Below are 14,354 nucleotides of genomic sequence, written 5' to 3'. Positions count from 1 at the left end.
AGGTTTTTTATATTTTACAAATATTTTTTTCCTTTGTTTTACAAAACTAAATAATAGAACGGAGGTTTTGGAGCAGCGTCAATAAACTGCGCGTTACGTCATTGCGTCATTTCCGACGCAGGCGCAAAATACCATTTTCTGTCGCGTGTGCGGCCTCTCTTCCTCTACCGCCATCATGGGTCGCATGCACGCTCCCGGGTACGCTTGGTTTTTATCATTTAAAAGTATTATTTCACCACGGAAAATAGGATTTAGTGATAGTTGGTGTTTCATTTAGGTGTTCTTTATGTGTGGCAACCAAAACTAGCTCTCAAATCCCATCAAAAACCAAGAAAATTCATTTTAAAAATGCGCCCTTTTCTCGACATCATCTCCTCGTAGCATTACCTCCCGTATGTGCCTGCTAACGCTTGGTTTTCCTCCCGGTGTAAACTTAAAGTCAGATTAAAAAAAGAAACCAGCACACTTGGTATTAACCATTTCTTTGGTGATGGGAGGTATTGAGGTAGTTGTCCATTAGTAAGCCCAAGTTAGCGACATTTGTGTAGTGTTAGCATGGGTGGGAAGCTAGCTAACGTTAGATGTCTGCTAATGCCGCTAGCACCATACTGTCAAATGTTAGTGAGCCGCAAGATGTAGCTGTAAGAAACTACTCTTGTTCATTGGCTTAACATTTCACTGTCAACCTCTCCCGGTGTGTGTTTCAAAGCAAAAAGGTGTCTAACTAATGTTCATCTCTTACAGAAAGGGCTTGTCCCAGTCAGCTCTGCCATACAGGCGCAGTGTTCCCACTGTGAGTATACAGGCACATATCACACACACACACACACACACACAATACGACGGCAGCAAATGTCTGTCTCTGAACTGAAGTGTGCACTGTGTAATCTTGACAATGTGCTTTGCAGTGGCTGAAACTCACATCGGATGATGTCAAGGAGCAGATCTTTAAACTGGCCAAAAAGGGCCTGACTCCCTCCCAGATCGGTAAGTATGGCCCCATCCACACCAGCCATCCTCCTGGAGACTGTAAAAGAAGGATATAATATGTGAGCTCAGTGTATATTGAAGAGGATGATATGCATATCGCAGGGCACTACAGCAAACTTATTTCAAAAAGGGACCTCATGCACATGACTGTTGCCCCTTTTAGTGCCTGAAAACTGTACACAATTAATATAAGGAATTTATTGTGAAATTTATGTATAAATGTGGACAAATTGTCAGTGATATGGACCTGCAGGGACAACAGGGTGTAAGACCGTGCAGGATATGTTTTGTGTCAGCCATAGTTGGTGTGATAATACATTTGCCAGAATTACTATTGTACTGTTTGGGTTAAAGAGGACTGAAGGCTGTGTATTGTTGAGCCAGCCAGCAGACAAGCTTTATGCATAATCAGGTGGAACATGAATTGTAGGGTTAATCCAGTCTGATGGGCTGATTACCTGGCTTTGAGTAGCTTATTAAAGTATATAAACGTTTATAAATAAATCTTACTTTATGTTTTCTTTGTAAGCCTTTATTTTAGTGAGAACATATGCAGTTTTACCACAGGATGTACAAGAAAAATGGCCTTGGCAGCATTGTCCAAATCAGTGTGACCGATAGAAGGGATTTTTTTAATCCAGTTTGTATTACAGCTATCAAATATTAGGCATTGGCACCGCTGTCTGCTCATCTTGTGGTTAGAAATTAGCAAGTAATTGAAGGAAATCAAAGCCACTGTCAGTTTAAATTTAGCTCTGTTCAATCCACTGTGTAGCTGAGCCTGACAGTAACAGGTCTGAACTCCAAATGTCTGTAGTGAAACCAGATGTAAATACATCTTTCAAACAGTCCAAGAAGTGTTTATAGACTTCAGTTGCAGGAGAGCAGTGTCTCAAAGTTATTGCCAAAGGCAAGCAGCACTGTGGCTGCAAATGCTCCTATTGGGCGATAAAACATTTTCTACTACTGAAAGGAGCTCGTAATACAGCGTAAAACTCAATGCGCTGTATGTTTTATAGTTTTCACTGTTGTGTAGTAATTTGAGTGGTCAGCACATCCTCTAATGGTATCTCAAAACTACCTACCTATAGTTGAAATAATAATGTTGTAGTTAGCCCTGCTGATGCAAACCCTCACTTAAACTGCTAAAACTACAGTTACTTCTTTGAGTGTCAGTCTCCACTGTAAATTAATTGCAGACCTGCCTGCCACTCAGCTACTTCAAAATCATACACCACACCACTGCAAGGAGTGGTACTTGTTTATGTCAATTTTGCGTAAGGGTGTGAACAAAATTACTAAATACATGAAGTAAAGGTTTTCAGTGTTTGATCTGGTGCTGGATATTGTATTTGTGCATCTGTAGCTATTAGTTGGGGGTAATTGGTCAAAATGATTAGGAGAATTCATTTTCTCAAAGAAATAGCCTAGTTAAATATTTGTTAAAATATAATTGAATCTTTGAGTGGTTTTAACCTTTGTTTTTGTTCCTTTTCTCATGAGCCATTGTGTTAGGGTGCAGACAAAAGCAATAGCACCAAGATATATCTATATGTATTTTTTTAGAGAGCATAGTTGGAGTAAATTTCCAAACTAAATCTGAAGAGAGAAACTACATGATATTGCATTAGGCAGGTGAATTGAGTTGTTGATCCAAAGGTAGCTGATGCTCAGTCTGTTTTCTAAAGGTGGCTGACACCTGGCTTTTGTCAGTAACTTGTGGTCTACTGTAAATGTTTAGTTGGTAACTAATAAGTCCAAAATTTGTCATGGGATAACAAATTGGCTATGTACATAAAAAAGGGATGTATAACAAAATGCACAATGCATTGTCCTGCTCTGTCCTTATGCGAGCTGTGATATTTCTGTTGTGCCAGAAAAACTGGAGGTAAATTAGCAGAGTGGCTACTTTGTGTCACCTCTGCCAGTCCCCTTCACACACATTGAAATAAAATCCTCAAATTAACAACATTAATATTTTTAACCCTTACGAGAAATCACTAACATTTTCCAGTGGGCACTATATGTGGTACTTAATGTTAATTGAGGCAGAAATGTTTATGAAAACATGTGGACCCTGCATCAAGCTATAGTGCTCTTAACCTTTTTAAGTGTTTTTAATTCACTATCTGTGTGAAGCTTGAATTTAATTAAAAAAAAAAATTCTAATCATCCATGATATTGATATTGTCATAATATTTCCATAATTTATGGATTTGTATTGTTTCTGTCTCTGATTCAGTAATGATATTGCATGATGTCACAGTTTCCTACCTGCTATAGTAAAATTATAGGCTTACAGAATACTGTCACAACAATGAGCTGTGTTAACTCTGTAAACTTCTGAAAATCTGTAATAAGATTATTAAAGTTCATGTCCATAAGGGTAGTTAGGATAAGTTGTAAATTACATGAGGTCTGTGAAAATCTAACACCAGTGTGAAAATGGAGCAAAAAGAGCAACTCTTATCCTGATTCATACCAAAGTAAATTATCTGAAGTTTTGACGATTTGCTTGGAGTGTCCAGCTTTTTCAGTCTGGTTTGTTTACTGTAACAGGTGTGATTCTGAGGGACTCCCATGGTGTGGCCCAGGTGCGTTTCGTCACTGGTAACAAGATCCTGAGGATCCTCAAGTCCAAGGGTCTGGCCCCCGACCTGCCTGAGGATCTCTACCACCTCATCAAGAAGGCTGTGGCTGTCAGGAAACATCTTGAGAGGAACAGAAAGGTACAGCAGCACTGCACCTGACATCCAGCAGAAATGAACTGCCAAACCTGAAATTCAAATCCAAATTCTCTGATTCCATCTTCTCAAATCATCTCAACTGTTTTCTGGTTTCTTTAGTCGTCTATGACAATAAATTAAATATCTCTGGGTTTGGACTGCTGGTTGGGACAAAACAAAACATTTGAAGACATCAGCTTGGGTGTAGGAATTGTGGTCAAATTTTTAAGATTTCTGACATTTTATTGACCAAACAACTGATCAGTCAGCTGAGAAAATAATCGATAGATAAATTGACAATTTAAATAAAGGTTAGTTGCAGCTCTAAACTTAATGTTGTCCATCTGCGTGTACTGTTATGGTTGCAGAAGCTCAGTAATTCAAAGACTTTGTATCTGATGACATTTTCTCTAATCTCTCGCAGGACAAGGATGCCAAGTTCCGTCTGATTCTCATTGAGAGCAGGATCCACAGGCTGGCTCGTTACTACAAGACCAAGAGAGTACTGGCTCCCAACTGGAAGTAGTACGTATCTGTTCTGTTTTAGGAAACACTTAAATGGTTTTATTAATCAGCGGTAATGATCACTAGCTACCAGCCAAATGCTGATTCATTCATTTAAGGCTGGTGTTGCCCACATCACAGTGGGCAAAAGTGAGTGTTCTTGCATTTAGTGAAATATTAAAGTTTTGAAATCATCAGTGTCATAGGATTATAACAGTTTGATTGTGTGCATAAAATGAGATGCAAGAAAAAACGCACAATTCATTGTCCTGCTCTTCCCTTGTAAGAGCTGTGATATTTCTGTTGTGCCAAAAAAACCCTGGAGGTAAATTAGCAGAGTGGCTACTGGTGCCACCTCTGCCAGTCCCCTTCACACACAGACATAAAACCCAACTATATACAGCTTGACCTTTTTCTTTATGGCTTTTAAATGAGAACATTATTTGCGTTTCAGGCATTGGTTTGAGCTTCATTTTCTAAATCACAAGGTGTACTTGAAGCCAGTTGTAAGGATCATTATGGCTGATCACATGTAGTGCTGGCAGTTTACAAACTGCCTATGAGTTCCCTTTGCCTTGTACAGTGGAGTCAGTCGAGCAGAGTTATTGTAGTAGTGGTTTTTAAGGCTGATGCTTCCTCTAATGGTGTGTTTCTCTTCTATTTACAGCGAGTCCTCTACAGCTTCTGCTCTGGTGGCATAAACATCTTTTTTTGGATAAATAAAAAATAATTCAGATTGGAGATTGTTTGTCCTTTTTATTTTTTGAATTATTGGTATATTCACACACATTTTGCTACTTTACAGAAACCTTGTGTATCAAGTCAGTTTGAATATCAAAAAACCATATTGTTTGGCTATTTGAGCTTCTAGTGACTCAGTCACAGTTTTGGGAAGGTTATTTTGAAATGTAATACATTACTGATTACCCTGTTAAAAACGTAATAAGTAATGTAACTTTTAATTAGCTCAAAGTAACAGCTTATTACATTTGATTACCTTTTGATTATTTTAACAAATGTTTTAAACTGGGCAATTAAGCTGAAAAGTTCTTAGAACAAGTTTAAACCAATAGCCCTACTCAACATCAAACTTTTATTAAATGTTCAATATTGAACTGGCTTAAGATCAGAATGATCTTAATTCAGTAGATCACAAACAACAACCCACTTTGACGTAGTCGGCTGGTTGAAGTCATGGCAGACTGGTTGCAAAGATCAATGAGCTTTTATTTGATTGGCAGATGAGTTCCAACAAGCGAGCCAATCAAGAACAAGTCTCCCAATTGAGTGCAAGCTAAAGTGAATGGACCTCGTGGATGCCCACACAGCTCTGTAAGCGATCCCATCCTTGATGGTGTTGCATTCAGATTTCGTCCCAGCAGCTCTGCTCACCCGTGCTGTCCCGACATGCTAAAAGGGATCATTCCTGCACAGCAAAAATATCAAAGCAACACTATGCATGTTATATTCTACATATAAGCGTTTTACCAATAATTTTGAAGGAAATATGTAGCTCCTATGTAATCACTATTTTGATTAGCAACTGGAATTTACATTTTTCTCACTAACTGATTACAATTACATTTGTTTTGTAATGTAATTACATGTTACCAGTTACTCCAATGCTAGAGCATGACATGAAATCAAATTGAAAAACGAAATAAGACCAGCTCTGATAGAAATCGGTGTGTATGGAATATGGTGTGCATTTTGAGGAATTTCTCACTTTCGCTTGCCAGACTTATTTGCAGTCAGGTGACCCTCCGTCGATAACTTCACTTTGATTGCACTTGAGAACAGGAAATTCAGTTTGGGAATGTGGCTTAAAAAGGGATTTTCTCAGCTGATGGGAATGTACGGGCACTTTCCACTCGTCACACGTTTACGTAATGAAGGGCGTGGTTTTACCATAAGGGGCGGGTGCTCGGTAGAGCGACAGCACCCGTGTCCAATCTCAACGCAGCTTGACGTCACGCCCGTTTATTTTAGCGATAGTGTTGCAATCTTGTGACATTTCATGTTTACTACAGCGAAGAGAACAGACGAGTGAAAATATGGAGAAAATACATGTAGACATTTGACGAGCGAGATCCAGAGAGACCGAAACTAGCTGAAAAATGAAGCGACAACACATCGCGGTACACTTGTCACTGACAAATACGCGGAATCTGTTGGTTTTCGACGAAGAATATCAGAATACGTGAGGATATTTTGAGTTTTTCGCCATAATCCGAAGTAGAGGGAAGATGGCTACGAGTCTAGGCTTTGCTGACCGTTGGGACCGGACGGCGATGGAGAGATTTGGCAGCGGGGGCATGGCGCTTTTGCCGTGGACTAAACAGATACTGACCGTCCTGTGGGAGCAGCTCCGGCTGTTGGTCCATGTCATTTACTACAGCTTCATGTCAGGTAAACACGAATTTGATACCTGTTTGAACTGCTTTCAGTGTTTTCCCTTTGTCATTACGGTGGCAGTGTTAATCCGCTGTCATACAATACTCACGACAGTGGAGCTTAAACTCACTTAAAAGTCAATGTATTTAAGTTAACTATTGCCCACAACATCCTGTCTGATATACTCAGTAGTTAATTAACAATTAATTAATTGACGTTTCGGGTCATAGTGATCTTATTGAACTTTATGTTTCCTGATTCCAACCTCGTATAGTGTCATTAGACTTAGAAAATGCTGCGTATGTGATAACCAACATAGAGCTGTGTTGTTAACATAATAAACCTTTAAAAACTGTATGGATATATGATAAAGTGCACTCCCATGAGGAAAGCAGTGAATTACATAACATCTTTGAGAACTAATCCATTTCTGAAATTTTGTTGTACTGACGGTGCTTAGTCTTAGGATAATCACTGAGTGGAGATCAGACTTTTCCTAGCTGTTTACCCATCATTAAGTCACAGAATGGACCACTTATTGTTTTCAGTTAATTTTTGTACCATTCACACTCCTTTCCCCTTTTTTCAGTTTTCCAGATGTTCAGGTTTGAGGTTCACCTGCGAATCACAGACGAGACAGGTCAGCACGTCCAGCACATGAGCACAGCAGCAAACCCCACTGAATCCTTCCTGTTTTCCTCACTGTTTGACGGAGACAACAGAGTCATGGTTGGCGGTTCTAATCCTCTCTCTAATTTCTGCGCGGACGTGGTGGACACCTTCCCCGGGACATCCACTGCTGAGGCCCTGCTGTCCAGTCTGCGCGCTGACAACCTGTGCTGCGGGCTAGTGGACGACTTCGTCTCCAGAACAGCCAACAAAGAAGACGGTATCTTCCTCGGACACCATCCCAGCTGGAATATGGGCTTCCCCGGCGACTGGAACATCTTCGTATCGAGCGGCGACAGCACTGGTACAGACAGCACCTGTCACAAAACCACAGAGAAAATCTTCAAAAAGGACATTTCAGAAGAGGACAGAGGCTGTCACTGGAGTAGTGAAGAAGACCAGAACCTAGGAGAATTTGACAGCGAGGAAAGTAAAGCACTTTGGGAGTCCCTGTCCAAATCTAGTGATCCTTACAACCCCTTCTTTTTCTCGGCCTGTATTTCAACAAACACAAACATGGGGAAAAGTAAAAGTGAAGTGAGCCACGGCAGTGATACTGACTGTATCTCTGCAGGCAAACCTGGCGAGGAGCTCCTGGGGCCCCGTGGCCTGAATTTCTGGGTCAGTCGGTCGGACAGTGAGAGCAGTTGGGGCAGTTCGGACGGGTCGTGCACCGACCTGGACAAGGAGGAGAGCGAGAGGCTGTGGGAGTTCTTCAGCAGTCCCGTAGACCCCTACAACCCCATGTGTTTCACGGCTTGCACCGTCAGCAGCACAGCTCCTCAAATAAGCAAAACAACATCCTCTCACTCCCAGCAGCCCCAACACGCTTCACTTCCTGCACCTTGCTCCAAGTCAGACAGTGAGGAGAGGGAGAGCAGCTTTACTCCTTCCTCATCAGAGGATGATGAAGAGGAGCAGCTGTGGAAGTCCCTCTGCCAAAACGATGACCCCTACCACCCTCTCAACTTTAAAGCCTGCCTTCAGAGTTCACCAACAACCACCACACTCCAGTTAGATACCCCTCGTCCCTGCCCTGCTCAAAGTCCACCCGTCCTGGAAAAGAAACAAAACAGTGAGGCTGTAAACCCCCCAGTACCCAGAGCCCACAAGCCCATCCTGCCAGAGAGACAGTTTAAGTGTCACTCCCACCCAGACACAACAAAGGTGCCCTGGAAAAGACCAGGACAAATGTCCGGCTCACCCCCGCCCCAGAGGGGGGAGAGCCAGGCCAGCAGCACCCAGAAAAAGGTAATTATACAAATAACTCTTACAGCCAAACTCTGTTTTAATGTTAAAAAAAAAAAAAAGGCCATAATTTTTTAATACAATCATGGTGAGATTAAATTTTTTAGGGCAAGGTTTGGTTGTTGGCAGAGCAAATAGGAACAGGACACCACAGACACAAAACAGGAAATAAACAGGAAAAACACAAACCAAAAAAAATAACACATAAACATGCAGCTGACCTTTAATAAACCAGAGTGGTATGACTTTAAAGTAAAATATGGGAGGAAAATATGAACCACAGAATTGTTATAATAATTAAAAGAACAGTAGAGAGAATGACAGCCAAATATGTTCAAGGTGAAAATATGCCAAAAATATAGAATATATGCTTTACATATATATTAGGTTTGCTGCTTCACTCAGAGAGACTTAACAGTGCATACTGACCCCTCAGGATACAGGCTTTAGTATTAGTACTAATGCTGCTCTTTACCGTACAGTTACAACATAGACTTGTTTACTACACAACATAGACTTGAATCTCAATAATTATGGCAATTACATCTTGACTCTTGACTTGTTGGCGTGGTCAGGGGTAATTCCTGTCCCAGACGGCACGTACAAAGCATGTCTTCGTCAAGTTGTTGTTTGGTGTCACTGGCAACAGCGCCAGTCGTCATGACTAAGCCCGTCATGTGATTCCAGCGAGTCAGCAGAGGGTTTGACTTCCACATGGAATAACTGGTGTTGCAGTGATTTCGCAGCGTCTCTGTCTCTCTGTTGCTTTATGCCCTGTCACTTCTACTCAGAAGTTAAACCTTGAGACAAATAAATAATTAATCACACTTCCTCATTGTAGAGAAGCTGAAGTCTAATGATAAGACCAAAAAGGCAGTATTAGAGCAGTTAGTGGTGGAAAAGTACGTGGCCTTATCTACATTTGTATTATGAGTATTACATTACGTAGTAGGCGATAGCCACATTTGTTTTGACCTTTGGAAATTCCAACAAACCGTGGTGCTGAGCTGTAAGAGCCGCAGATTATTCAGTTTGATAGGGGAGGGGACTCCACCTCGTTATGATGTGGTAAAGAATGATGAATGTTACTAAGTCTTCAAAAGAATATAACTTAGAAATACCTCAGGAGATGAGGGCAACTCTTTTACTCCATCATGACGCAAAATATAAAGAGAATTTCACTTCACTGTTAATATTTTTGTGTAAATTTGACATCAAAACATTACATTGATGTTCCTTTAGTTTCATGGGTTATTGGTCTTTGCATGAACCTGAGGGGTTTTACTCCTTTCCCAGACTCAGCCTTAACAGATGTAAACAAAGTGTTGTGCCTGCCTGTTTGAAACTGCGCTGCAACAATGTTCACAGACTTTTTCCTTTATCAATTCCTTGTTGATTTCAGGTGCGGTTCTCTCCTCTTGTCCAAGTCCACGTGATGCGAACCTGGCCGTTTGCTCGACAGGCGTCCCGCAAAGGACACTGGGAAGAAATGGCACGAGACCGGGACCGCTTCCGAAGGCGGATCCAGGAAACAGAGCAAGCTATTGGCCACTGCTTCAGCCAATCTCACAGAGAGAGGATTCATGCTTACCTGGACAGCACTTCGAAATAAATCCCAACCTCCATTTCATGAACACTGAATATGTTTGATTTCCTTTTTGGATGAGATCTTGTGATTGGTTGCAATGCAACAGTGAATTTGATTTTGGCCGATTAGAAAAATTCGGTTTTAGGCCGATTTTAATGTTCTGTGTCAAGTTGAACAACCTTGTACCTCAAAGGCTCATACGGTCTGCAGCTGTTGCACTGACTATGACACTTTCTCATTAACCTCAGCATTAATGTATAGAATGTTGTTTTTGTATGCCTTACATACTGACCTAGTAATGTAACTTACTCATGCCCTGCTGAGCTTGTGCTTTGTTTTTTACTGCTGGCTTTAACTGTTTGTACGTGTTTTATATATGAACTAAACCACAGTAGTGAATCTAGAAGTTAAAAGTGTTGATTTTATGTAATGATGTCATCATGAGAAAGCAGGGTAAAAGTGTTTAGAATTGTCTTCTTTTCGTTGTAAAGCTTGAGTGAAAATCCTGTCTTTGTTTGAAACATTTTAACTGTTTTTGTTTTGTTTTTTGACTTTTATTAACTTATGTTAATGGTACATAAATAGCAGTATGTTTGCACTGAGTTTTAAGTTGTGTTTCCTATTTATTATCTTGACTGGAACAATTCAAAACACTTTGTCCTTGTTAGACTGGCCCAGCCTTTCTTGTAACCTGTAGCTGCAACTGCCTGTATAATGATCCGTAGCAAAATTGTCATTAGGTGCTATGTTAATCAATAAAAAAAAATGTTTTTAGCCTACATTCTAATCTTGCATGTTTTTTTCCCTGTAGTTGTGGGTTAGCCAGACATATGTTTACTTGGTGGTGCTTCTCCATAAAGGCCAAGGTCACATCCTGTTTTCAGTTCAGTGTCTCATGACAGTGAGGCAGTTATGTTGTGCACATAGTCAGTGGTAACCTCTAGTTCTACACTGCAAAAAGTCAAATCTTACCAAGATTATTTGTCTTATTTCAAGTCAAAATGTCTTATTTCTAGTCAAAATATCTCATTACACTTAAAATAAGACATGATCACCTCAGAAGTAACTTGTTTTTAGACAATTTTTACCTGTTTCAAGTGAAAATTTGCTTGAAACAAGTTAAAAATTAGCTTGAAACAAGAAACAAATTCTGCCAATGGAACAAGCAAATTTTTACTTGTTCACTTGTGTCACAAGTAAAAATTTGCTTGTTCACTTGTGTCACAAGTAAAAATTTGGTAAGATTTTGACTTTTTGCAGTGTATAACCATTTCCTGCCAGGCAAAAAAGTACATCATGACAATGATGATTATTGTGTCATGCATCATAAATAGTCCTGCTGATGTGGACTTATAAGACACCAGAAATGTAAAGATACAGGGGGTTCCACCTCGTTGGCCCAAAGTTTTGAAAAACAAATGAACAGACCTGAGGTGAAACTGAACAGAAAGAACAGGTTTCACTGCTGTTTAAGGGAGGAGTATGTGTGGCCACTTTGGGTGTGTTCAATTTGGGTGAAAGGTTTGTAATGCACCTGTAAACAGTAGGCAGGTTGCATACAGCTTACATGTGTTTCTACACATACCACTCTCAGAGGAGGTGTAACATCACCTGGCATGTGCCTTAACCATCCAAAATCAGTGAGGTGCTGTCAGTATGTATGAGGGAAAAGAGCAGCATTCTTTTCTCTTTATTCACCGATGTCCTTTTTTAATTTTTCATCTGCCTCCATCATTACCTGCCTCTCTCTGTCTCTCTCTCCCATCCAGGAGCTAATAATTTCCCTGGAGGGCTCCGAGCCTCCATGAAGACCGACTGCTGCAAGGCTGGCGTAACACAAGGGTTAAAAACACCAAGTATGATGAAATGACATCCCTGAGGGAAGAAATCAATTAGCACATCCCACTAACTCTCTCCACCCCTCTCTCTCTCTATCTGTCTCACACACACACACACACACACACTCACACAGCATGGTGCAAAGGTGAGTAATCAGTGACACTTGCTGTTCCAGCCCAGCAGTCGGCCTGTTGCTGATGTTGTTCCACCTCCTTCTCTTCCACATCCTGTCTAACCCAACTGATCTCCTGCTGTTCGTCCTTCATCATTTGATGTCTCTCTCTCCCTGTCACCCCTCTTTCCCTAATTGTACCGTCAGCGAAAATACTACAAGGACATTTTATTTGCAGTGACTGAGCAACTGTGGGTTCACACCGTCTTGCTCAAGGGCACATAAGCAACACACAACCCTGTTTACAGGACAGTCTCCCAAACGATGGCGCCCCTCTTTGCATCCCCGTCTTCATCTTTTCCCTCTTCCTCGGCACCACTTTTACATCCCACACTTGCTATTTATTTCTGGCATTTCTTTCTCTCGCTCTCTGTGTCTCTCTCTCCCACTGTCTGTCTCTTTTCCCACCACCCTTCTCTCTCCTCATCTCCATCTTTCCCCCTCCTCCTGTCTGGGTATCATTAGCTGGGTGGCCTAGGTGACCCCGTCTCCAGGCAACCAGCAGGAGTGGCGGGGCGTTGAAAGGATTGCAGGTGATTGCAGTAGCAGCAACAGCAGCAGCAGCAGCGCCTGCAGTGGGTTTTCATCAACACACACTCACACACAGACACACTCACGGTTGCCCCTCTTGTTCGCCTGGCAGAGAGCAGGATCTCCTGGGTCACAATTAGCTGATGATGCAACATACCAGCAGCTATTGTGTCTAACACAAAGTCATACAGACATACTACATGATCAGGAAAACGAGGACAAAGCTCGCCCTCCTGTGTGCTATACTGTACAGAGTGCAGAAAATATCATAACTTGCAACCTCTTTTGCACAAACCATGTCTCGGTTTGTAAGACTTAGAGCTCCAAAAAAGGCTTTTTCCATCTCAGCTTAGTTATTTACCCCTCTCCTTTGTGACTGCAATGAAGTTAATATTTGAATTCACCAGGGGGCCAGAGTTTTCACCTAGATTCACCTGGGCAAGTCTAACTTAGTGGTTCTAACAGAGGGTCTGGGGGCCCTAAGTGGTCCCTGAGGGTGCTCAAGAGGGTTCCAAAGAAAATGAGGAATGGTTTATTTCAACGTCAAAGTGAACTTTATCCTCCCAAAATAGAGATGGGGCCATGGTGTCTTGACAGAGAGACAAAATAAAAACATTAAAAGGATAAAAGCCATAGGCTATATCACAGCATCAGTTGATTCAACACCGCCTATTACATGCAAAGAACCAGTAGCTGAAAAAAGTACAGTAGCAGCCCTCTAAGTTTGTGTAGACTAAGAATTATTTGTGTGAACTGTCAGCCTGTGTCTGCACTTTAATTTAATTCACTTGAATTACTCCAAGTTGGAGAATGTATAAAATTGGCCATTGGCTATTCACTAAATCAACAACAGACCTCTCCCCATATGATGAAATGGGCATCTGTGACATGAAAACAGCCTGGTGGGTAGAGCAGCTGGCCTGAATACTTCTGCACTCAGTCACAAGGATCAGCGGCGTGGCTCAGCAGCACCCAGCTTGACTACACACACAGTCTGCTGCACAGTCTGTTTGTCAGTGGAGAATGTGAGTAGGTGTAGTGTTTCAGATGAGCCACAGGGGGACACGCTTTTCACAAGGTATTTTGCACACACAACTGACAATGTTAACATAGCCTGGACCGCATCGATACACAGGCACTCTAGGCACATGCCAAGGGCCTCATGACCACCTGGGGGCCCAGACAGAGGGAGAACCTCAACTGAACATTAGCATCAAACATACTGATTTTCAGTTTAAAAAAACGGAAGTGTCAGTATTTGAGTATTTGATGTAAAATGTGATGTATGCTAACGGACCATCATTGATGCCTTAGTGTCTGTGGTGTTTCAGTAAGGCTCTTTGTTGGCATGTTCAAAGGTGTGTCCTTTTATTTTATATGTTCCTTTTTAAGAAAAGGAAAACATTTTATCAAAGGAGCTACTATCCATAGATAATTGTTTAATTTTTACACACCTTTCTTTTCAGGAGTCATTTTGACATGATTAGTAGGTAAACAGTTGCTGCTGATGACTTTAGTTGAAGGTCTGTTCCATAGATAGTGGTTACATGTGAAGCTGGAAGCAAAATCTGACAGCCTTACCTTACTGCATAAAATCCTGTTTTTTTTTTACTGCTATGTGGCTTCCTTCACAAAGTGTATCATAGCTCCCCCTGCTGAGCTATGACTGTAAATATAATCTCTCCTCAATTCA

At 41.3% G+C, this 14,354-nt stretch overlaps 2 protein-coding genes and 2 non-coding genes across 4 annotated transcripts; all 4 read left to right on the top strand.

Moving 5' to 3' along the window:
- Positions 1-92: 92 nt before the first annotated feature.
- rps13 (ribosomal protein S13) lies at positions 93-4,961 on the top strand. The gene is made up of 6 exons (XM_030053499.1): positions 93-198; positions 745-793; positions 909-987; positions 3,550-3,719; positions 4,141-4,241; positions 4,888-4,961. The coding sequence occupies exons 1-6, from the start codon at positions 176-178 to the stop codon at positions 4,919-4,921; spliced, it is 456 nt and encodes a 151-aa protein (XP_029909359.1). The 5' UTR covers positions 93-175; the 3' UTR covers positions 4,922-4,961.
- Positions 2,808-2,934, top strand: LOC115361343 (small nucleolar RNA SNORA19). The gene has a single exon (XR_003928415.1). It is a non-coding gene; the product is annotated as a small nucleolar RNA SNORA19 (small nucleolar RNA).
- On the top strand, positions 4,473-4,600 carry LOC115361342 (small nucleolar RNA SNORA19). The gene has a single exon (XR_003928414.1). It is a non-coding gene; the product is annotated as a small nucleolar RNA SNORA19 (small nucleolar RNA).
- Positions 4,962-6,189: 1,228 nt separating the features above from the next.
- Positions 6,190-10,900, top strand: LOC115360506 (protein phosphatase 1, regulatory subunit 15B-like). Its single transcript, XM_030053459.1, has 3 exons — positions 6,190-6,629; positions 7,204-8,534; positions 9,934-10,900. The coding sequence occupies exons 1-3, from the start codon at positions 6,467-6,469 to the stop codon at positions 10,141-10,143; spliced, it is 1,704 nt and encodes a 567-aa protein (XP_029909319.1). The 5' UTR covers positions 6,190-6,466; the 3' UTR covers positions 10,144-10,900.
- Positions 10,901-14,354: the final 3,454 nt, after the last annotated feature.

This window comes from Myripristis murdjan, chromosome 6 (genome assembly GCF_902150065.1).
Source record: "Myripristis murdjan chromosome 6, fMyrMur1.1, whole genome shotgun sequence".
NCBI lineage: Eukaryota > Metazoa > Chordata > Actinopteri > Holocentriformes > Holocentridae > Myripristis > Myripristis murdjan.
The sequence above is the reverse complement of the archived record's forward strand: the minus strand, read 5'-3'. Positions and strand labels throughout refer to the sequence as shown.